Below are 23473 nucleotides of genomic sequence, written 5' to 3'. Positions count from 1 at the left end.
TCAAGGGGCCTAAGTGTATTATTTAGACGTGTAATTGGCATAATACAGGTGATGGTGAGTGTATATTGATCAAATAAGAGGTGGTTTGTGTAGTTTTGATAAACCTAACGGGATATGCGTGTAATATATATATATATATATATATATATATATATATATATATATATATATATATATAATGTGAGTCATTGTATATATGTATTCTAGATAAATTGGTAGCATGATCGATTTGACGTTCTGTCCAGTTTTAAAATCCTTGTATGATTTATATCATTAATCAATTGTTGCATAAGTAATTTAAATTATCTTAGTCATTGATTTAACTTTTATTAAAATTAAATGTTTCATATTTGCAATGCATCAGAAACATAAAACTTTATAATTTTCTATTATTCTCTTCTTAAAATGTCTTTAGGGGTAATTTTAGCTCAAGTCTTAAAGAAAAGGCAAGTATAATATCCCAAATGTATAGATAGATGTTGTTTAGTGGTTAACAATGTACAAAACAATATTTTTCTAAATATAATTTAAAGTGATTTAAGTTTATATTAAATTTATTACTATTTTTCTTAGTTCTCTTAACTTCTAAACAAGGTAAAAGTCTAATATCTTTATTATCTTGAAAACATATAAAAAAAATGATAAAGAAATTTTTTTATTTAAGCATTATTAGATATTTAGAATGATGAAGAAAATATATTATTCTTTTATTTATTTATTTATTTTAAAAAAGAGATTGGTTGATGGCATAGTTTTGAAAATCGAATTGAACCGATCGATTCAATCGGATTAATCGGAATTTGGTCATTAAGTTGGTCCGAATAGGTCTAGAAATTGACCGGCAAAAAATCGGTTACAAAACCGGTCAAATTGGTGATTAACCGATGAATTGGCAGAACCGTTCGATTTTTTCGAGAGTTTTCGACAAACCCTCCAAAACGGTGCCGTTTTTTCCCAAAAAAAAAAAAAAGAAAAAGGAGGAGAAACGGCCAAACGCAAAACTGGAGTGAACCATAGAAGCCATCGCAGCTTCTTCTTCACAAAGCCACAAACTCATCTCCTCTCTTCACTTCTCTGAGAACCATAGAAGCCACCGCAGCACCCAATCGCGCAGCCACCGCAGCGACGGGTTTGACCACCGCAGCCCCCACCGCGTCGTTGTCATCGCCGAGCTCGCCTTCTCTCTGTTCGCCGGTGTCGCGTCCTCTGTCATCGCCATTGCTCGCCTTCCACCTCGCCGCCGGTAAGTAATACTTTGTTCGCAGTTTCGCACTTCACAGCCATCTCCTCGGCGTCTGCTTGCTGGTTTAGGGTTTAGCAATTGATTTCTGATAATACTTGTTATTTGTTTCAAATTGATTTACTGATTAGCTGGATTTTCTGAGGTTATTGTTCGCTGGTTTAGTAATTTTTGCTGAGGTTATAGATTTATTTGTTATTTCTGATTTTCTGTTCATGATGTTTTTTGCTGAGGTTATTATTTGCTGGTTTAGTAATTGTTTGATGAGGTTATTAATTTATTTGTTATTCTATTCATGATTTTGTTGCTGAGGTTATTGTTTGCCACTGCTCACCTCTGTTCCACTGCTCACCGCGAACGTCTCTCCATCGTCACCTCTGTTCCACTGCTCCAGGGCATTTTCTGCACCAGCCCTTTTTGTTCTTCCTCCAAGAACGGGTTAGCCGGATAATTGTTCTTATTTCAAAGAAGGAGTTCTTTTAACTTTCACAACAGCGTATTCTTGCACAAAAGAGCGTAGGGACCTTGCTTTCACCTCTGTGGAACGCTCGAGCAGTCGAGCTTCTTCCCTTTGTTCTCCAGGTTCTCTCTTTTTCTGCTAAGTTTCTTGATGAGGCTGTGGGCATCTTCAAGGCTAGAAATTATGGAAGTAGCCCTCTCTAGTTGCTTGTTGAGGACCATTGTATTTTGATTGACTTCATTTAGTGATTTTTTTCAGGTTAACTGTTCTTTTCAATTTGAATTAATTCTTTTAAAATAATTCTGTTAATTTTTTTGGTACTTATTAATTTTGTTGATTGTTAATTCATTTAATTGTCTAATTGTATGGATTCTGACTTCTGAATTTGTTTTCTGAACATTTGATGCCGTATGTAATTGATAATTTTCTGTTTTGAACTTTTGGTGCTGCATGTATTGTTGGCTTCTTTAGAAATTTTCTGTAAATCTGTTCAACAATCAATATTTAGTCATTGGCTATAACGGTATTTAATTTGTGTAAATTTGTGTTTGTAAATTGTAGTTGTTACTAATTAAAAATTTTTATTTTTGAAGATAGAACAACTAGATAGTGATCAAGCATTACGTATATTAATTTTTAATAATTTCATTTAATATTTATTTAACCGGTTGAACCCTGGTTAAACCCCGGTTGGACCATTAAACCAGTGAACCAGTTGTCTTATCGGTTCATTGACCGGTCCGGTTCTTGCAACCTTGGTTGATGGTGCCACAAATCTCTATATCATTTCTTTTACTTGAAGTACACAATGCACAAATCCAAAAAATGCAATGATAAAACTTTCTTTCTTCCAATAAGCTATCTGGATTGATGTTGATTAGGTGGTGGCTTGACTAGATGGTGACCCATTGTATCTGTGATTGCAAAAGTGTTATGCTTTGCCATACTCAGCTCCCCATGAAGCTCTCAACATTTCAATCAACTTCACTTCATGCTCATCCCTCAATTGCCACCTCCAACTGCAACTCCTCCTACTCCATCAAAACACCCACCACCAAGTTTGCTCCAAAGGCTTCTACTTTGTGCTTAAAATTTTCCAGAAACAACCATTCAACTCTACGATATCATGACAGAAGACTCTCGAATAGACCCACTTCCATCACGGTGTGTATTTCTTTTCCCCTTCATATGCCGATTTTGCTTCCTCTATCTGCATGCTACCTTGTTTGTTTTAGTCTGGGATATTCAATTTTTGCTATTGTTGGTAATTAATCAGTGGCAAATGGAGAATCACCTGGGAAATTTGCATGTACTAAAATATCATGAGCTTTGTTTCCTTTAATTTGTTTAACTCCATGGTGTTCATGATATTCTATCACTTTGATTGTATTGAAATCAGTGGCTGGGATTGATTTTGCAATACCGACCCAATTATATTTATATATGGGTAGGAAGGAGCAAATATTGGCCATATAATATAACTATGCACAATGATGAGTTATTTATAGGTCATATGGTTACTTAAAATAGTCATGCAATGCTTTAATTTTGACCATTTATGTAAGATCCAATTATCAAAATTAACTTCTAGAACCATCACAATTAATAGCTCCTTATAGAATTTAGTGAATGTGCAAGTTGAACCTGTTATTTTCATTGAATCAGTGTAACTAGGACTGAAAAGTTTGCTTTATTGACTCCTGTATACCACATATAGATAAAGACATGGACAATATGATGTTAACTAAATATATAAAATTATAGCCTTGTTCACGATTGATAACACAAAGGTTAGCATGAAAAATTTATTTTTCGGCACTAACTGCAGGTGTGCAACCTCTGAATATGCTCATAGCTAATTCAGTTTGTTAGTACTCACATTTTTGCATTGGTTTTAATATATGATATTTTAGTCTGATTCATCAGTTTAAGGTGAAATACCTTATGCTAGGCTTGTACCCATGTTGGAGCTGCTGGATCAGATCGTCCATTTGCAGACAAAGTTTCAGAATTCAAAGATGCATGTTGGAGATTTTTAAGGCCACATACTATACGCGGCACAGCACTAGGTTCTTTGTGAGTAACTTTACCATATGCCTGCAATAAGCAATGCAGTTATTTTTCTCTCAGAAAGTTTACTGTACTGAATGCCGGTTATTCGTTCTGTTTACAGTGCTTTGGTGGCAAGAGCATTGATTGAAAACTCAAATCTGATAAAGTGGTCCCTTCTGTTCAAAGCATTCTCTGGTCTTTTTGCCCTGATTTGTGGGAATGGTTATATAGTTGGAATCAATCAAATCTATGACATTAGCATTGACAAGTATGATGTAATCATTTATAAAATTCTCCGTGAAACTGACTTCCTCTGCCTTTTCCCATAGCTTGCTTGCTAAGTTCCTATATATTTGAATTTGTGTCTTATGTAACTGTCATTTTCGCATTCTTTTCCCTGGATCTGAAGCTGTTTCTGTTGTTGGTTAAAGCTCAACCTAAGTAAATGTATATTGGGTCATTTATCTAAGTAGCTTTATATTCATTTTCAGGGTAAACAAACCTTATTTACCTATAGCTGCTGGAGATCTTTCAGTCCAATCTGCATGGCTATTAGTTGCATTTTTTGCTGCTGCTGGCTTGTTGATTGTTGGATTGAACTTTGGGCCCTTTATATTTTCACTTTACACGCTTGGCCTTTTTCTCGGCACCATCTATTCCGTTCCTCCATTAAGAATGAAACGTTTTCCTATTGCAGCATTTCTTATTATTGCCACGGTATGGTTTACCCTCCTATTCTCCCTATCTAGGCCGAGCTAACAGTACTTAAAGTTCAACTAAATAGTTACTTCATATGATTACTTTCAAGATTCTTTTGAGCAACTGAATGGTTATTTGAATTTGAAGCATCTATTATGGTTGAGCGTTGACAGAAGAGGCTTGTGCAGGTCCGAGGTTTTCTACTTAACTTTGGCGTGTACTATGCCACTAGAGCTGCCCTTGGACTTGCATTTGAGTGGAGGTTTGTGTTTTTCTGTTGCTTCATATTTGTAGTTGGTTAAGGTAAAGAACCAGGTTCATAGGAACATGTTGTGCCAACAATACCTCCACGAAGTCGATCCTAAATATTAATTTGTCTAATTCTATGATTACATGACTTGGCCAGTGAACTTTGCTTGAAAAGTAGGACTATGCTTCCCTGTATAATCGAATCGATCTTATAATTTTATAAAACATTATGTTCTCATCCAATATTGTTTACCTTACTTATTTGAGAACACATTTGTTTTTGTGTCTTTACCTGCAGCTCACCTGTGGTTTTCATCACTACGTTTGTAACATTGTTTGCATTGGTAATTGCTATAACGAAAGATCTTCCAGATGTTGAGGGGGATCGCAAGTAAGTCACATAGTGCTAAGCTTATTTATCCGAGTTGCCGATACGGAGAACTTGTATTTCATTATATCTGCATTTATATATTGTACATGCACAAAGGTTGACCCGCTTCCTGCACTGGGCTATTATCTTATTCTATTCTAATAAGGACTTTCTTGTAATGACTAACTTCAGGTATCAGATATCAACCTTTGCGACAAAACTTGGTGTACGGAACATTGCTTTCCTTGGTTGTGGAATCTTGCTAATGAACTATATTGGTTCAATATTGGCAGCAATTTATACGCCACAGGTTAATATAAACATCCTTGGTCTGCCAATCACACTAATGAAATTTTTTATTCATCTTACATGACTGTACATAAGTCCCAGTTGTATGTTACAGGCTTTCAGGCAATGGTTACTGATACCAGCTCATATGATTTTTGCATCCTGCTTGATTTTCCAGGTTTGCTTCTTGAATTAATAACTATTATGATTTTCATTTTATTTTATTTTATTTTATTTGTGTATGTTTGTCTTGCATTTGCTTTGTCTCCTACTTTGATCCAATCACTCTGAACAGAATGTACTTTGCTAATTATATTTCAGGCATGGGTATTAGAAAAAGCAAATTATACCAAGGTAACATACTACCCCTTCTGTGTGAAAATAATGTAGTTACTCTTTCCATGTTTTTAACATATTTATTATTTTATGGGTAAAGTATACTTTCAAAAAGTTTTAAAAATACTCCTAACGTTTAATTTGATTTAGTTTTGTCCAAGGTTGCGAGAACCGGACCGGTCAATAAACCGGTGAGATTATTGGTTCAATGGTTCACTGGTTCGACCGGGGTTCAGCCGGAGTTCAACCGGTTTAATTAAATATTAAATAAAATTATTAAAAAACTTAAAATAATCTTAAGTATATAAATTCAATAATTTCTAACTTAATAAAATTTAAAATTTCACATAATAAATTATCCATTACTTAACATTAGAGGTTCACAAACAACTTCAAACATCAAAGTTTATAACTAAACAAAAAAACGTACATAATGACAAACCCATAATGTTCTACATTCAAAAGGTTCAATTACTAGCAAGTTTTCAACTAATCAAAGGTGCAATTCATCAAAAATCATAATTATCATTAAGTGTTCCAACATCTCCATCATAAACAGGTAATCCAAAGCCACCATCATCAGAAGTACTACCAAAAGAAGCTGTATTTGAAGAATCAGCAACATTAGGCAAATCCACATCAAGTTCCATGTCTCCTCCATCTAATAAAATAAAATAGAAAACCAAGAAAAAATTAAAGTTACAACTTTACATCAGATATTGAGAGGAAATGAAACAAGTTTTGCTATTTCAATCACCTTTAGGATATGAAGGCATAGCATTATCCGTATAAATTAAATTTTCAATGCCTTCGATGTCTCCATTAGTAAATTCAGGATCATTTTCATCCGGCATTACCAAAAAATCTACTGTGTCAATGCTTTGAATGTCAATTGAATCATAATTCTTCTTGCGATGCATTATAGATTGAAGGCGTAGATTATAAGTGACATAAACAATGTCACTTAGCCTTTGATGCTCTAATCGGTTCCTCCTCTTTGAATGGATTTGTTCAAAGAGGCTCCAGTTCCTCTCACAGCCGGATGATGAAGATGTTTGATGAAGAAGACGAATTGCCATTTTTTGCAAGTTAGGAGCACTCCCACCGTGTAGCCTCCACCATTCACCTACCAGGATATGAAAGTCAACCATCAATTCTCATTCAATATTTAAAAAACATTCAAAGTAAATTGAACATAGAAATATAATAACTTACCAGGTTCAAGTCTCTTAATTGCTTTCAATGCACTCTCCCTTCCAAAATTTCCTTTTCGATCTCGATATAACTGTGTCTCTTGCATTGCGGCAACTGAGTCATCGCAAAGAGTTTCAATATCAAATAAATCAAGCAAAGACCTCAAGATATTTGCCTTCTCAACAAACCCCTCACTATAGAAGAAATCTGGATTCAAAAAGTATGCTGTTGCATGGAGGTTACGCTTCAAATGCTTATCTCATCGCATTTTCAAGATACTTGTATAAGGTGTGTATGCAGATTTCCTATTTCTAAACATTGTCTTGATAGCAATTTTGGCTCTTTGCATGCCCTCATACACGATACCCAGAGAAGGTTTCTCATCAGCATCAACAAGCCTCAATAACTTAATAAGAGGACCAACAAGCATAACAGTAGTAAAACAATCCTCCCAAAACTTACTATCCAAGATAATTGAACTAACCATCTTTCCATTGACACTCTTGGATAATTTATGAAAAGTGAAATATTTGTCCACCACCAATGATTGCAAGTCTTCTTTATGATCATATATACTTTTCAAAGTAATGAAAACAGTAGCAAAACGTGTAACTCCTGGTCGAACAATTTCTTTCCACTCTTTTCTTTTTCTAAGCCATGACAAGAAAATCATATGATTGTAAACAAACACAGTCACTTTTGAAGCACGAGAGGCAAGGTCAGCTATGTGAGGAAGACTTGCTATGTCTTTCAAGATAAGATTGATGCAATGAGCAGCACAAGGAGACCAAAAAATGTTTGGATACTTTTCATGAATGAGTTTTCCAGTTGATAAATAATTCGCAGCATTATCAGTAACCACATGCACAATGTTACTAGACCCAACCCACTCAATAACCTCAGCAAACAATTTAAACAAGGTATCAGCAGTTTTTATCATATCAGAAGCATCAACAGACTTAACAAATGACATACCAGCAGGATAATAAACTAGAAAATTAATTAACGTACGCTGCCTTTGATCAGTCCAGCCATCTGCCATCAGTGTACAACCAGTCCTTTTCCACGAGCTCCTATAACCTTCAACAAGCAACTGACACTCCTTCTTAAGATCGGCCAGCAAATGAACTCTCATTTCATCATATGACGGTCCCTTGAAACCAGGTCCAATTGCAGCAACGCCGTCCAAGGCAGGTTGAAAGTAAGGCGATTGAATTGCATTGAATGGAATTCGTGCATCAATGATCCATCTTGCAAGCCCCAACTTAACCTTGTGCACAACTTGTTTACTGGCCAAGACACTTTTCAAAGTTGGTTGAGAGCCTGGCGTAGTCCTTTCCTTAAAATAACTTCCATTTGGAGTAGCAGCAATCGCTCTTCTCTTTCCTTTGTCTCCCATTGTTGCAGGAGCCGGAGGTTGTACAGGATTAGGCGCTTCACCCTCTTCTTCCGCTTGTGTTTCACTTTTCACATCATAACAATCAGCTGTAAATTTTCTTTTTTCTGCCTTATTTTTTTTGTTTTCCTCGAAAAGCCTTTTGAATTGAAGTTCAACATCTTCAGTTATTTTGTTACAAACTTTAATTTGTCTAGGGATTTTTGCAAGATGATATTTCATTCTATATATCCCCCCTCCATTGTAAGTATTCAAGCAGAAAATACATGTATATTGAGCCTTGTTATTTTTGTCATACTTCACTGTAAAATATTGCCAAGCTGGATCAGATTTACCTCTGGATGAACCAGTTTGAGAATCTTGAACAGCATTATTTTGTGGCTGTGGGTTACTTTGTGATTGTTCCATCTGTAACAATCAGAAAACCATGAACAAATAAATAATTCATCATGAAGCAGCAAACAAAAATCATGAAGGCAGCAAACATATTCAGAAGCAGCAAAACATATTCAAAATCATGAATAAATAACCTCAGAAAATCAAAAACAAAAATCATGAAGGCAGCAAACATTCAAAATCATGAGTAAATAACCTCAGAAAATCAAAAACAAAAATCATGAAGTAGCAAAATAAATCGAAATCAGTAAATCAAGCAGGCAGCAGATAATTCGAAATCACAAAATCAAGAAGGCAGCAAAATAAATCGAAATCAGCAAATCAAGCAGGCAGCAAATTAATCGAAATCAATAAAGAATCAAGCACATAACTCATAATCAGAACTCAGAAGGCAGCAAGTTCAAGCACAGAACTCATAATCAGAAGGCAGCAAGTTCAGAGGGAGGCGAGATCAGAAAATCAAAATCAAGAAGCATAGAACTCATAAATCATAATCAGAATTCAGAAGGAAGCAAGTTCAAGCATAGAGCAGGCGAGCTCATAAATCATAATCAGAACCCAGAAGCCCAGAAGGCAGCAAATAAATCAAGACAAGAACAGAGTCTTACCGGCGGCGAGTGAGGACGCGGTGTCGGCGACGTTCGGCGACGGCGAATGAGGAGGCGGGCTCGGCGACGTTCGGCAACGAGGAGGCGGGCTCAGCGAGAAGCAGAACGTGGTGGTGGTCGCGGCTGCTGTGGATGGCTCGGTGGTTTCTGGAATCTGGAGCTTGGTAGCAATGGTGGGTGAATGGCTCAATGCACTTGGAAAGGGGAAAGGGGAAACTGATTAGGGTTAGTGGGTTACTGCACTGGGTTACGCGTTACGCCTTTCTCTCTTTTTTTTTTTTTTTTTTAAAGCCAAAACGACGTCGTTTGGCATCTCAGGTTGCAAACCATAAAACCGCCAAAAAACCGGACGGTTCTCCCGGTTCGTCGGTTAACCACCGGTTCGACCGGTTTTTTCACCGGTTCTTTGCCAGTCGGTTTTTGACGTTACCCAGACCGACTAGGTGACCGGTTTCCGATTATTCCGGTTGAACCGGCTGATCTGGTTTGGTTTTCAGAACCATGGTTTTGTCCTTAATGTTTAAAATAAATTTCAATTTTATTCCCCATGTTAATTTATTAACAGTCACCTATTAGTCAAAATTCACTTTTCCAATTATACCCCTTGACCACATCATTATCAACATCAACATTTATCTCATCATCTTCTCTCATAACTTCAGCAGTCTATAGCAGTATGTCACCCTACCTCCATCTCTTACAACGCCAAATCACCTTACCTCTACATCATGAATATTATTAGCATCCTCTCATCATCATTGTCACCTTTCCTTCACCTAATTACCATCGCAGCCACCACCACCACTCCCCCACCATATACTGTCGCTCGCTGAATTCATCTTTCTCCAAATCACCCACCATATACCACCACTACCTGAGCTCACCTTTCCTCTCTCTCTCTCTCTCTCTCTCTCTCTCTCTCTCTCAATGAGTTCATCTTTCTCCACTGACCCAGCTCACAATCTCAGTGATGCTTTTCAATAGCGATTCACAAAGACTCAAACTTTGGTCAATGAGTTTACTAATCTCTATGCTATGGTACCAATTCCAACTTGATTTTCTGAATTCTGAAAAAAAAAAGGGGAATTTTGTGTTGCTGTTGTTGTTTGGAGGGGTGGTGGTGGTTGATAAGAGGGGGTATTTGATTTTGGTATTGATAGTTTTTGGAGAAGAGTGGCAGTGTTGGATGTAGAAGAAGAGTGGTTTTATGAAGGTGGTGGGTTACAAAAGGGGAAAGTAAAGGAAGAATAGGCGAGGTGAAGGGTGTTGGCGGTCTTGGATGTAGAAAAAGAGTGTTTTTATGACGGTGGTGGGTTACAAGAGGGAGGGAAAAAGAAGAATAAGTGAGGTTAAGGATGATGAGTTGTTGTTGGTGGTGGGGTGGGGAGGGAGGGGTTAGTGGCAGTAGTGTACAGGAGAGAATGAGAAAAAGATGAATAGGTGGGGTGGAGGTGATGATTATGATAAATGATGGTATGCTTATGGAGGTTGTAGGAGATGGAAGTGGGGTGTTGTTGATTGCTGGAGATATGAGAGATGAGATATGTTGATGATGATGTGGTCAAGGGGTATAATTGGAAAAGTGAATTTTGACTAGTGATTGACTATTACGAAGCCAGGGATAAAATTGAAACTTATTTTAAACAATGGGGACCAAATTGAATTAAATTAAATATTAGGAATATTTTTAAAACTTTTCGAGGACTTAGGGATAAAAAAAATATACTTTACCTTTATTTTATTTTCAATACCTACAAAAATGAATGTGGCAAAAAGTTGATAAAAGACTCAGAAGTTGGATACCAATTTTTTTCTTTTTAGCATTAGTTTATAGTCAATTCAGCTATCAGTTGCCCAAACTTTATATCTTGAACAACAACTATCGAGCACACCTCTCCTCTTTTCGTCAGACTTGGGACTGGGAATTTCTTTGGTGAAGAGTAGAATTGGGTGAAGAATGAAATATATTTTTTATGGGTTTTTTCTTTACTTTAAAAGAAAAGGTAATCTTCACTCTTCAAAAATATTTAACTCTTCACCGTAGCATTACCCTTTGGGACTGACGGTGTGAACCTGCTACAATGCTTAACACCAGCCGAGTTTCACAAACTTCGTATAACTTGTCAATTTTTTTTTAATTTCTTGTTCCATGTCAGTTTTGGGTCATGATTGGTTAAAATTTCAAGTTTGGGCACCAAGAAAAGAGGACAATTTTGCTTTTTTACAGCAAATTGATTTCATTGTATTTTCGATCAGGATGAGATTAGGTCTTTAAAAAAGTACTTATTTTGCTTTGTTTGGTAGTTTAACTTTGTGTGGAGGGCAAGTCAAGTAATAGTTAAATGCTCTCTGTGACACTCCATATAACCGATCTTATCACTAGGATGTATTAAAATTGGTGGTTACATTTGTATAAAGCTTTAGTGACCCAGTTTTCTGTCATTGGTCTAAACTTCTTTGTCAATTGCCTCAACATGCAGGAAGCAATTTCAGGGTTCTATCGATTTATATGGAATCTATTTTATGCTGAGTACGCCATATTTCCTTTCATCTAGCTGATACCACGCTTCAGTTTTCTTTGAAGAGATGCACACGTTGAGAGTCATTGATCTTCATGGCCAAGCCAAATCAACTGGTCATTTTTGTTGTAATTAGTATTGTTGTATATAAAGTATGACGGCATTTTTCTTGTAATAATAGATATAATGTAGAGTGATGGTGGAAAATAAAGAGATTATCCTCATTATATTCCTAAAACGAAAATATATTAAAATTGATATTATCCTCTTTTAGATATTGGAAAATTAGTACAAACATGGCAAGTTCATCTGCAATAATTTCTACTTCCAGTGATGAAAGTGAAAAGGATGTTTGAAATATTTTCATACCTCCTACTACAAAAGCTACTATATTGTCGGTGAGGTATGATGGCGTTGACCATGCTTATCATGGGTCAAGTGCATCAATGTATGTCATACAATCACTATATAGCGATACAATATTTGATTAATCTTTTTAACTCGCCAATTAAAAATCATGTTTGCCATAATCCGTGTGTTGGTGTCATCATACAAAATTTTTCTAACAATGAAGATGTTTTGAAGACTTATTAGAAAAATAGAATGAAATAAAATTGCAAACGGAATCTTAGTCTTAAACTTTTCTCCGCTTCTCCTTTGCGGTCTCATCCCCTCATTTCTTTTGAGTTCTCTCTGTGTCACTTCATCTTCCTTCCCTTCTCGGTTTTCGGTGACTTACTCAATCACTCTTTTGTTGTCTTCTCACATTTTCATCACTCACTCATTACTTAGCCGCCTCAAGGTCCTGTTCTACACTTCTTCTTATTCAAGAGTTATTGAACAATTCAATATAATCCTCCAATTGAATTACGCTTCTCGTTGCTTCTGATTTGCTTAATTGCTTAATTGTTGCTTGATTGATGTTGTTTCTTCTGATTTGACTGTCATGCTGATATTGCTTATTCACTTAATGCTGCTTCTGATTTGCATACGTTTCTTTATTATTGAAGACGATTTGTATTATGTTTCATGGCTTTGAGCCAAGGTTACTGGTAGCATTCTCTAAAGTAGTTATGAATTGAACCCCGCATCTATAACAGTTAAATTGTAAAAGTTTCTTTTTTTAATTTTTTTTTTTCTTTTAACCCCATTGTGTTGAAACCCCCTACCCCTAGTGTATCCCCTTCTCTTGTTCAAGGCTTACCATAGTTACCGCATTCACACTGAACGATCTATCAAGGTGCAGGCATCTTAACCAAAGCAAGGAATAGATCATTCAATGTTGAATTCCTGTACTAATATAATTATATAAAGAAACCCATTTCATGTACTAATATATGTATAAAAGAAAGGATGGATGTTGTTGCTCTTTTAACTTCTCCTTGGATTAATCTTTTATGATTCAAATCAAACTCAATTGTTTTATAAACATATTTTAAAGCATATTCTGAAGTAAGTTTCTTAAGAAAATTATCCAGGGAGTGGTTAAGCCTTGAACAAGAAAAGGGGATACAAGAAGGGATTCAACACAATGGAGTTAAAATGAAAAGAAAATCAGAAAATAGGAGAACTTTTATAATTTTAGAAAAAAAAAAAAAAGCATAGGTTGAATTCATAATTGTTTTAGAGAGGGTCATCGGTAGCCTTCCTTTAGAGATGGCTACCAAATCCAAAGCCATGTTTCATTATTTGTTATAAAAATATTTCTAATTATTTTCTCCTTGTTTGTAATTTAATGGTTGAATAATTACTATTTATGTACCTTACACTCAAACTTTGAGGTTTATCAAAATTACATACACACCTTTATTTGACCAACATAAACTGCCATTAAAAATATTTTGTTAAAAGTCTTTTCTAACCCAAAAATCTCTATGCATAGAAAACAGATACAAACCGAGAACAATTACAAAAATACTTTTTCTTTTAATATTGTTATGAAGGGTATTTTTGTTATTTCAGTTGAATAAAACAAAACAAAATAAAATAAAAAATCATTAAAACATTGGTGACAATCACATGTATAAGAATTTGTTAGTTACATTACATCAAGGGGCCTAAGTGTATTATTTAGACGTGTAATTGGCATAATACAGGGGATGGTGAGTGTATATTGATCAAATAAGAGGTGGTCTAATGGGAAAGTAGGAATATTATTATTATTATTAAACTATCTCTGAGGTTTATAGATCTGGAAGTTATATCCTTTGTTTACTGTTCATGTTCTTATTTTTTGTTTATGTTCTTGGTCTCTGTACATACCAAACAAAATTATTCTTTAAATTTGGAAGTACGGGCGGTTTAATCTTATCACTTGAAGGGACTGTAGCAGTAAGACCCTTGTTGATGGGTAATAAGGCTAATTTGACGATGTTATTGACAGTGATAAGATCCGAACGTAAGGATTCCTGGTAGCTATGGATTTAAAGATTATTAAAAAAAAAGTTATAATTCCCAGATCCAAAAATTTGAGTGATAGTTTAGTAATAATATATATATTCTTTCTGAACCAAAGGAGGGCAATGATATTAGATTTCAAAAAATTGTCTAATCTCTTCCGTTCACTCTCTAGACGTCTCTCCATTAGGGGATCTTCTTCACCTTGTTCCCGCATTTCTTTACCCCATTCTTCTTCAAATCTTCTTACTGAGAAAGTAACTCAGCCTGAGGAACTTTCTCCCAAACACAACATCTTCGAAGATATCAATCAAGCCATAGACAATTGGAAAATACCCAATATCCCTCAAGATGAGTTATATGTCCCTGATGACAACAAAAGAAAACCGAATTACATTATCAAAACCACTGAAAACAATATTCCTCTAGGACCTGACTCCGGTGAAGAATTCCATCTTTTAACCAAGCAATTTGTCAGAGAACATGCCCGTCACTACAAATATCTTCATATAGGGTATGTCCAAGTAGCTGTCAAACCTCTCATCAGAGAAGGTCTTAATGCTTCCATCCTTATGTGCCTTAGAGACATTAGGCACAATGATTTCCAAGACTCTTTAATCGGAACAGTTGAAACAAGCCTTGGACACGGTTCGGTTTACTTCAAATGTTTCCCAAACAAAACAGTCAGTTTGTTAGATGTCAACATCCTTGACTCCCTTTTCCTAAACATCCGAATTCATGGTCTTAACATGAAGGAAGGATCCATCCCAGCCGCTTTAATCTATAGGATTCAATACAAGGTCATGAACACTTGTAATTCCAGAGTCCTTAAATCCCAAGATCATGAAACCACTTTGTTCGTCACAGACATGACAAAGGCCAATGTCACGGTCCCAAGGCTCATAAAGTGGGATGAAATCGATCTTCCCCAGTCATGGTCAATTGATCGAGCCATTCCAACGCAACCTAGACAAGCACCTCTCTTACGAGAGATAAGACAGGATGAATCAGGAAAAGTAGAGATTTTCTTTGACAGACGAAACTCTTTTTCCTCCAGATCGGAAGTAGGAACATCTAATGACTTTGCTTCAGCAAGAAGATCTTTTTCTGTGATTTCACAATCTCAGTTTTCAAGTAAAATTCCCAGATCTGTAAATTCTGGAATTAATATTTCAGAGGTACAAAATAATTCAAACATTTCTCAACCATTTTATCAAACCGATGATGATGTTGAATTACAATCTCCAACATACTCTTCTTTGAATGATGATACCCATGAATAGCACAGAATTTGTTATAAACAAAGAAGCTTTACGTAAAAACCTTTACTCTAAGGAATATGATCTCCATAGAGAATGGTACTTATGTACATATACCGCTTCTCAAATCTCATCATTTAAAGAAAAGTATTACAATTTTCTCAATGAGGTCAGAATGCATATTCCTTTCTTTGAATGGTTTCATGCTTATTCCATTAAAAATAATATCAATTATCCTTTTAAAATTAAAAAAACTTTCGTCATTAGCGAATGTTATTTCAACCTGGAAAGTTAAAGATGGAAATTTAATCAGATCTGAGTTTCCTCCAAAAGGATCTTTTGTTATTTCAAATACGGAAGGACATAACCCGGTTATGGCCTCTCCATTTAAAACAAAAAATGTAGATGAAGCTGTCGCCCCAAAAGATATTAAAAATCTCATTGAGCAATCAAATTATACTAATAGGTTTTTACAATGTTTGGGTGACAACCTTTCATCTTCAGGATCTCTTTTGCCTTTGAAAAATGTTCCTGAAGCCTCTACTTCTAAAACTATTGAAAAACCCCTTTTTAAACCTTTCAAATGAGTAGCAAGGCTAAACAGAGTCTTAAAACTTCTATTGTGAAACAAGAACCTAGTGATTCTGAAGTCATCAAAAGATCGATCAACTTTTAAATCGTCTTAGTACTGTCCCTGAAACTCCTACAAATTCTGGTGAATCTACATCTTGGATACAAACTCACGCATCCAAAGCCATTAATTCCCTTAACCAAGACTCTAATGAGTCTTCTTCGGACCAAAGTGATGATTCTGACAAATCATCCTTCAGAGTTATCCCAATCATGACCAATTCTATGACTAAGTGGAAGGGTTTAACCAAACCCTCTGCATATAATTATAATCGCGTATCTGCCCCTAATCTAGCTCTCGAAGAAAGGGAACTAGGTTTTGTCAGCTTCAATGCCAACAATGTCTATGAATGGAACATAGATGGCAAAACTGAATATAACATCATGAGCATGCTTCAGCATATGACCATGGTAGGCACAGCCTATCAAGCTGCTCATGAAACCTCTGAGGAAGCAATAGCTAATGTTGTTGTTTCGGGATTCTCCGGTCAACTCAAAGGTTGGTGGGATAATTGCCTTTCTGATGACCAAAAACAATCAATCTTTTCTGCTATAAAGGTTAATGATCAAAATGAACCCATCGTTGGTGATGACGGAAAACCTATCCCTGATGTAGTTGGTGCACGAAATTGTGATGTCCAGGCTCGAACAATCCCTGGCAACGTGAGCAACTTGGTACGCGTAATCGTGATTACACTTTAATGATGTAAAATTCATGGCTCTTTCTTTCCCTGGCAATGGCGCCAAGAACATGGTGCCAATACCATGGTTCACAACTTCGATACAACTAACCAGCAAGTGCACTGGGTCGTCCAAGTAATACCTTACGTGAGTAAGGGTCGAATCCCACGGAGATTGTTGGTATGAAGCAAACTATGGTCACCTTGCAAATCTCAGTCAGGCGGATATAAAGTGATAATGGTGTTTTCGAATATTATATAATAAAATAGGGATAGAGATACTTATGTAAATCATTGGTAGGAATTTCAGATAAGCGAATGGAGATGCTTTTCGTTCCTCTGAACCTCTGCTTTCCTGCTATCTTCATCCAATCAGTCTTACTCCTTTCCATGGCTGGCTTTATGCAAAGGCATCACCGTTGTCAGTGGCTACATCCCCTCCTCTCAGTGAATAATATGCTCACGCACCCTGTCACGGCACGGCTATTCATCTGTCGGTTCCTGATCATGCTGGAATAGGATTCACCCTCCTTTTGCGTCTGTCACTAACGCCCAGCAATCGCGAGTTTGAAGCTCGTCACAGTCATTCAATCATTGAATCCTACTCGGAATACCACAGACAAGGTTTAGACTTTCCGGATTCTCTTGAATGCCGCCATCATTCTAGCTTACGCCACGAAGATTCTGGTTAAGAGATCTAAGAGATATTCATTCTAGCTTATTTCATGTAGAACATAAGTGTTTGTCAGGCACGCGTTCATAGGGGAGAATGGTGATGAGCGTCACACATAATCATCACCTTCATCACGTTCTTGGGTGCGAATGGATATCTTAAAAGCGAAATAAGAAGAATTGAATAGAAAACAGTAGTACTTTGCATTAATCTTTGAGGAACAGCAGAGCTCCACACCTTAATCTATGGAGTGTAGAAACTCTGCCGTTGAAAATACATAAGTGAAAGGTCCAGGCATGGCCGAGATGGCCAGCCCCCTAAAACGTGATCAATAGTCTCCTAAGATGAATAATGGATTAAAACTGAGACCAAAGATGCCTAATACAATAGTAAAAGGTCCTATTTATAATAAACTAGCTACTAGGGTTTACATGAGTAAGTAATTGATGTATAAATCCACTTCCTGGGCCCACTTGGTGTGTGTTTGGGCTGAGCCTGAGTGTTGCACGTGTAGAGGCCATTTGTGGAGTTGAACGCCAGTTTCTGTGCCAGTTTGGGCGTTCAACTCTGGTTTTGGATCCTTTTCTGGCGCTGGACGCCAGATTTGGGCAGAAGGCTGGCGTTGAACGCCAGTTTACATCGTCTATTCTTGGCCAAAGTATGGACTATTATATATTGCTGGAAAGCCCTGGATGTCTACTTTCCAACTCAATTGGAAGCGCGCCATTTCGAGTTCTGTAGCTCCAGAAAATCTACTTTGAGTGCAGGGAGGTCAGAATCCAACAGCATCAGCAGTCCTTCTTCAACCTCTGAATCTAATTTTTGCTCAAGTCCCTCAATTTCAGCCAGAAAATACCTGAAATCACAGAAAAACACACAAACTCATAGTAAAGTCCAGAAATGTAAATTTAACATAAAAACTAATGAAAACATCTCTAAAAGTAACTAGATCCTACTAAAAACAATGCCAAAAAGCGTATAAATTATCCGCTCATCACAACACCAAACTTAAATTGTTACTTGTCCCCAAGCAACTGAAAATCAAATAGGATAAAAAGAAGAGAATATACTATAAATTCCAAACTATCAATGAAACATAGCTGCAATCATATGAGCGGGACTTATAGCTTTTTGCCTCTTGAATAGTTTTGGCATCTCACTTTATCCATTGAGGTTCAGAATGATTGGCATCTATAAGAACTTCAAATTTCGAATAGTGTTATTGACTCTCCTAGTTTAGTATGATGATTCTTGAACACAGCTTTTTTATGAGTCTTGGCCGTGGCCCTAAGCACTTTGTTTTTCAGTATTACCACCCGATACATAAATGCCACAGACACATAATTGGGTGAACCTTTTCAGATTGTGACCCAGCTTTGCTAGAGTCCCCAATTAGAGGTGTCCAGGGTTCTTAAGCACACTCTTTTTTTTTTTTGCTTTGGACCTTGACTTTAACCGCTCAGTCTCAAGTTTTCACTTGACACCTACACGCCACAAGCACATGGTTAGGGACAGCTTGGTTTAGCCGCTTAGACCAGGATTTTATTCCTTTAGGCCCTCCTATCCACTGATGCTCAAAGCCTTGGGATCCTTTTTATTTGCCCTTGCCTTTTGGTTTTAAGGGTTATTGGCTTTTTGCTCTTGCCTCTTGGTTTTAAGAGCTTTTGGCTTTTTCTGCTTGCTTTTTCTTTTTCTTTCTATTATTTTTTTTTTCGCCTATTTTTTTTTCTGCAAGCTTTGTTCTTTGCTGCTTTTTCTTGCTTCAAGAATCATTTTTATGATTTTTCAGATTATCAAATAACATGTCTCCTAGTCATCATTCTTTCAAGAGCCAACATATTTAACATTCTTAAACAACAACTTCAAAAGACATATGCACTGTTCAAGCATTCATTCAGAAAACAAGAAGTATTGTCACCACATCAATATAATTAAGCTAAGTTCAAGGATAAATTCAAAACTCATGTACTTCTTGTTCTTTTGAATTAAAACATTTTTCATTTAAGAGAGGTGATGGATTCATAGGACATTTATAACTTTAAGACAAAGTTACTAACTACTAATGATCATGTAATGAAGACACAAACATAGATAAGCACATAACATAGAAAACGAAAAACAGAGAAAGCAAGAACAAGGAATGAATCCACCTTAGTGATGGTGGCGTTTCCTCCTTGAGGAACCAATGATGTCCTTGAGCTCTTCTATGTCTCTTCCTTGTCTTTGTTGCTCCTCCCTCATTGCTTTTTGATCTTCTCTTATTTCATGAAGCATGATGGAGTGCTCTTGATGTTCCACCCTTAGTTGTCCCATATTGGAACTTAATTCTCCTAGGGAGGTGTTTATGTGCTCCCAATAGTTTTGTGGAGGAAAGTGCATTTGAGGCATTTCCGGAATCTCATGGTGATGAGCTTCATACGCCTCTTGAGCTCCATGAGTGGGCTCTCTTGCTTGCTCCATCTTTTTCTTAGTGATGGGCTTGTCCTCTTTGATGAGGATATCTCCCTCTATGTCAATCCCAGCTGAATTGCATAGGTGGCAAATGAGGTGAGGAAAGGCTAACCTTGCCATAGTGGAGGACTTGTCAGCCACCTTGTAGAGTTCTTGAGGTATAATCTCATGAACTTCCACCTCTTCTCCAATCATGATGCTATGGATCATGATGGCCCGGTCTGTAGTAACTTCAGACCGGTTGCTAGTGGGAATGATTGAGCATTGAATGAACTCCAACCATCCTCTAGCTATAGGCTTGAGGTCCAATCTTCTTAGTTGAACCGGCTTGCCTTTGGAGTCAACCTTCCATTGAGCTCCTTCTACACATATGTCCATAAGGACTTGGTCCAACCTTTGATCAAAGTTGACTCTCCTTGTGTAGGGGCGTGCGTTCTCTTCCATGTTTGGCAAGTTGAACGCCAACCTCACATTTTCCGGACTAAAATCTAAGTATTTCCCCCGAACCATTGTAACATAGTTCTTTGGATCCGGGTTCTTACTTTGATCATGGTTCTTGGTGATCCATGCATTGGCATAGAACTCTTGAACCATTAAGATGCCGACTTGTTGGATGGGATTTGTTAGAACTTCCCAACCTCTTCTTTGAATTTCATGTCGGATCTCCGGATACTCATTTCTTTTGAGTTTGAAAGGGACCTCAGGGATCACCTTTTTCTTGGCCACAACATCATAGAAGTGGTCTTGATGGGCTTTGGAGATGAACCTTTCCATCTCCCATGACTCGGAGGTGGAAGCTTTTATCTTCCCCTTCCCCTTTCTAGAGGATTCTCCGGTCTTAGGTGCCATCAATGGTAATGGAAAAACAAAAAAGCTATGCTTTTACCACACCAAACTTAGAATATTGCTCGCCCTCGAGCAATAAACAAAAGAATAGAAGAAGAAGAAGAAGAAATATGGAAAGGGAGAGGGAGATGTGGTTTCGGCCAAGAGGAGTGTAGAGAGGTGTGTTGTGTGAATTTGATGAAGAATGAAGGTCTTTATATAGGGAAGGGAGGGGGGGTTAAGGTTCGGCCATATGGGTGGGTTTGGGTGGGAAATTGGTTTTGAATTTTGAAGGTAGGTGGAGTTTATGAGGTAGGTTTATGGGGAAGAGTGGATGGATGTGAGTGGTGAAGAGGTGATGGGGAAGAGAGTTTGAGGTGATTGGTGAAGGGTTTTTGGGGAAGAGTGTTTGTGGGGTTGTGTGAAAGAGAGTGGTGAGAAGAAGTGAGTGGAGGTAGGTGGGGATCCTGTGGGGTCCACAGATCCTGAGTAGATCCTGTGGGGTTCACAGATCCTGAGGTGTTCAAGGATTTACATCCCTGCACCCATTAGGCATGTAAAAATGCCTTTGTACCCAACTCTGGGCGTTCAGCGCCAGGTTGGTGGCCATTTTGGGCGTTCAACGCCCATTTGTGTGCCATTTCTGGCGTTGAACGCCAGAACCATGCCTGTTCTGGCGTTCAGCGCTCAGAAGCTGCCCATTTTGGGCGTTCAGCGCCAGAACCATGCTCTGTTCTGGCGCTGAACGCCAGACAGATGCTCCTCCAGGGTGTGATTTTTTTCTTCTGCTGTTTTTGATTCCGTTTTCAATTTTTATATTTATTTTGTGACTCCACATGATCATGAACCTAAGAAAACATGAAAAATAATAAAAATAAGAATTAGATAAACATTGGGTTGCCTCCCAACAAGCGCTTCTTTAATGTCAATAGCTTGACAATGGGCTCTCATGGAGCCTCACAGATGTGCAGTGCTTTGTTGAGACTCTCCAACACCAAACTTAGAGTTTGGATATGGGAGTTCAACACCAAACTTAGAGTTTGGTTGTGGCCTCCCAACACCAAACTTAGAGTTTGACTGTGGGGGCTCTGGTTGACTCTGCTTTGAGAGAAGCTTTTTCTGCTTCCTCTCCATGGTTGCAGAGGGAGATCCTTGAGTTTTAAACACAAGGGAGTCCTCATTCCATTGAAGGACTATTTCACCTCTGTCAACATCAATCACAGCTCTTGCTGTGGCCAGGAAAGGTCTTCCTAGGATGATGGATTCATCCTCTTCCTTTCCAGTATCCAGGACTATGAAATCAGCAGGGATGTAAAGGCCTTCAACCTTTACTAACACGTCCTCTACTTGTCCATAAGCCTGTTTTCTTGAACTGTCTGCCATCTCTAATGAGATTTTAGCAGCTTGCACCCCATAGATTCCCAGTTTCTCTATTACAGAGAGGGGCATGAGGTTTATTCCTGAACCAAGGTCACACAGAACCTTAAAGATCATGGTGCCTATGGTGCAGGGTATTATGAACTTTCCAGGATCCTGTCTCTTCTGAGGCAATGTCAGTTGATCCAGATCACTTAGTTCATTGATAAATAAGGGAGGTTCAACTTCCCAAGTATCAATGCCAAATAATTTGGCATTCAGCTTCATGATTGCACCAAGAAACTTGGCAGTTTGCTCTTCAGTAACATCCTCATTCTCTTCAGAAGAGGAATACTCATCAGAGCTCATGAAGGGTATAAGGAGGTTCAATGGAATCTCTATGGTCTCTAGATGAGCCTCAGAATCCTTTGGTTCCTCAGAGGGAAGCTCCTTATTGACCACTGGACGTCCCAGGAGGTCTTCCTCCTTGGGATTCACGTCCTCTCCTCTCCTCACAGGTTCAGCCATGGTGCTTATGTCAATGGCCTTGCACTCTCCTTTTGGATTCTCTTCTGTATTGCTTGGGAGAGTACTTGGAGGGATTTCAGTGATCCTTTTACTCAGCTGGCCCACTTGTGCTTCCAAATTTCTAATGGAAGACCTGGTTTCATTCATGAAACTCACAGTGGCCTTAGATAGATCAGAGACTAGATTTGCTAAATTAGAAGCATTTTGTTCAGAGTTCTCTGTCTGTTGCTGAGTGGATGATGGAAAAGGCTTGCTATTGCTAAACCTGTTTCTTCCACCATTATTAAAGCCTTGTTGAGGCTTTTGATCCTTCCATGAGAAATTTGGATGATTTCTCCATGATGAGTTATAGGTGTTTCCATAAGGTTCACCTAAGTAATTCACCTCTGCTATTGCAGGGTTCTCAGGATCATAAGCTTCTTCTTCATAAGAAGCCTCTTGAGTACTGTTGGATGCAGCTTGCATTCCATGCAGACTCTGAGAGATCATATTGACTTGCTGAGTCAATATTTTATTTTGAGCCAATATGGCATTCAGAGTATCAACTTCAAGAACTCCCTTCTTCATAGGCGTCCCATTACTCATAGGATTCCTTTCAGAAGTGTACATGAACTGGTTATTAGCAACCATGTCAATGAGTTCTTGAGCTTCTGCAGGCGTTTTCTTTAGGTGAATGGATCCACCTGCAGAAGTGTCCAGTGACATCTTTGATAGCTCAGATAAACCATCATAGAATATATCCAGGATGGTCCATTCTGAAAGCATGTCAGAAGGACACTTTTTGGTCAACTGTTTGTATCTTTCCCAAGCTTCATAGAGGGATTCATCTTCTTTCTGTCTGAAGGTTTGAACATCAGCTCTAAGCTT

The 23473-nt window shown here is 37.6% G+C and overlaps 3 protein-coding genes and 1 non-coding gene across 7 annotated transcripts; 2 read left to right on the top strand and 2 right to left on the bottom strand.

Annotated features, from left to right (window-relative positions):
* Positions 1-902: 902 nt before the first annotated feature.
* LOC107643163 (homogentisate solanesyltransferase, chloroplastic) lies at positions 903-12051 on the top strand. 4 transcript variants are annotated; one of them, XM_088487569.1, is made up of 12 exons: positions 903-1243; positions 1553-1958; positions 2582-2864; positions 3652-3776; positions 3874-4020; positions 4244-4469; positions 4640-4713; positions 4999-5091; positions 5263-5380; positions 5474-5536; positions 5680-5712; positions 11769-12051. In XM_088487569.1, exons 3-12 carry the CDS (start codon positions 2598-2600, stop codon positions 11841-11843), a joined length of 1221 nt encoding a protein of 406 aa, XP_088343695.1. In that variant the 5' UTR covers positions 903-1243; positions 1553-1958; positions 2582-2597; the 3' UTR covers positions 11844-12051. The 4 variants fall into 4 exon arrangements, with proteins under 4 accessions (XP_088343695.1, XP_088343693.1, XP_016202227.2 ...); XM_088487567.1 differs by having other exon boundaries at positions 914-1243; positions 1553-1822; XM_016346741.3 differs by having other exon boundaries at positions 989-1822.
* LOC148563501 (uncharacterized) lies at positions 6086-6773 on the bottom strand. The gene is made up of 2 exons (XM_088487571.1): positions 6452-6773; positions 6086-6355 (listed from the first exon to the last, which is right to left on the bottom strand). Exons 1-2 carry the CDS (start codon positions 6771-6773, stop codon positions 6204-6206), a joined length of 474 nt encoding a protein of 157 aa, XP_088343697.1. The 3' UTR covers positions 6086-6203.
* Positions 7148-8692, bottom strand: LOC148563500 (uncharacterized). Its single transcript, XM_088488954.1, has one exon. It carries the CDS (start codon positions 8690-8692, stop codon positions 7148-7150), a length of 1545 nt encoding a protein of 514 aa, XP_088345080.1.
* An 11314-nt stretch (positions 12052-23365) lies between the features above and the next one.
* Positions 23366-23473, top strand: LOC148563499 (small nucleolar RNA R71). Its single transcript, XR_015884409.1, has one exon. It is a non-coding gene; the product is annotated as a small nucleolar RNA R71 (small nucleolar RNA).

The sequence above is a fragment of the Arachis ipaensis genome, chromosome B5 (genome assembly GCF_059453495.1).
Source record: "Arachis ipaensis isolate K30076 ecotype BB chromosome B5, ASM5945349v1, whole genome shotgun sequence".
Lineage (NCBI taxonomy): Eukaryota > Viridiplantae > Streptophyta > Magnoliopsida > Fabales > Fabaceae > Arachis > Arachis ipaensis.
Note: the sequence above shows the minus strand (reverse complement) of the source record. Positions and strands in the feature narration are given on the sequence as shown.

Excerpts from the sequence above, each read along its gene's own strand:
- LOC107643163 (XM_088487569.1), top strand. The coding sequence starts at position 2,598 with ATGGTGACCCATTGTATCTGTGATTGCAAAAGTGTTATGCTTTGCCAT. Across the intron at positions 2,865-3,651 it reads ATAGACCCACTTCCATCACG|GCTTGTACCCATGTTGGAGC; the intron begins GTGTGTATTTCT and ends ACCTTATGCTAG. Across the intron at positions 4,714-4,998 it reads GGACTTGCATTTGAGTGGAG|CTCACCTGTGGTTTTCATCA; the intron begins GTTTGTGTTTTT and ends CTTTACCTGCAG.
- LOC148563501 (XM_088487571.1), bottom strand. The coding sequence starts at position 6,773 with ATGGCAATTCGTCTTCTTCATCAAACATCTTCATCATCCGGCTGTGAG. Across the intron at positions 6,356-6,451 it reads TATGCCTTCATATCCTAAAG|ATGGAGGAGACATGGAACTT; the intron begins GTGATTGAAATA and ends TTATTTTATTAG.
- LOC148563500 (XM_088488954.1), bottom strand. The coding sequence starts at position 8,692 with ATGGAACAATCACAAAGTAACCCACAGCCACAAAATAATGCTGTTCAA.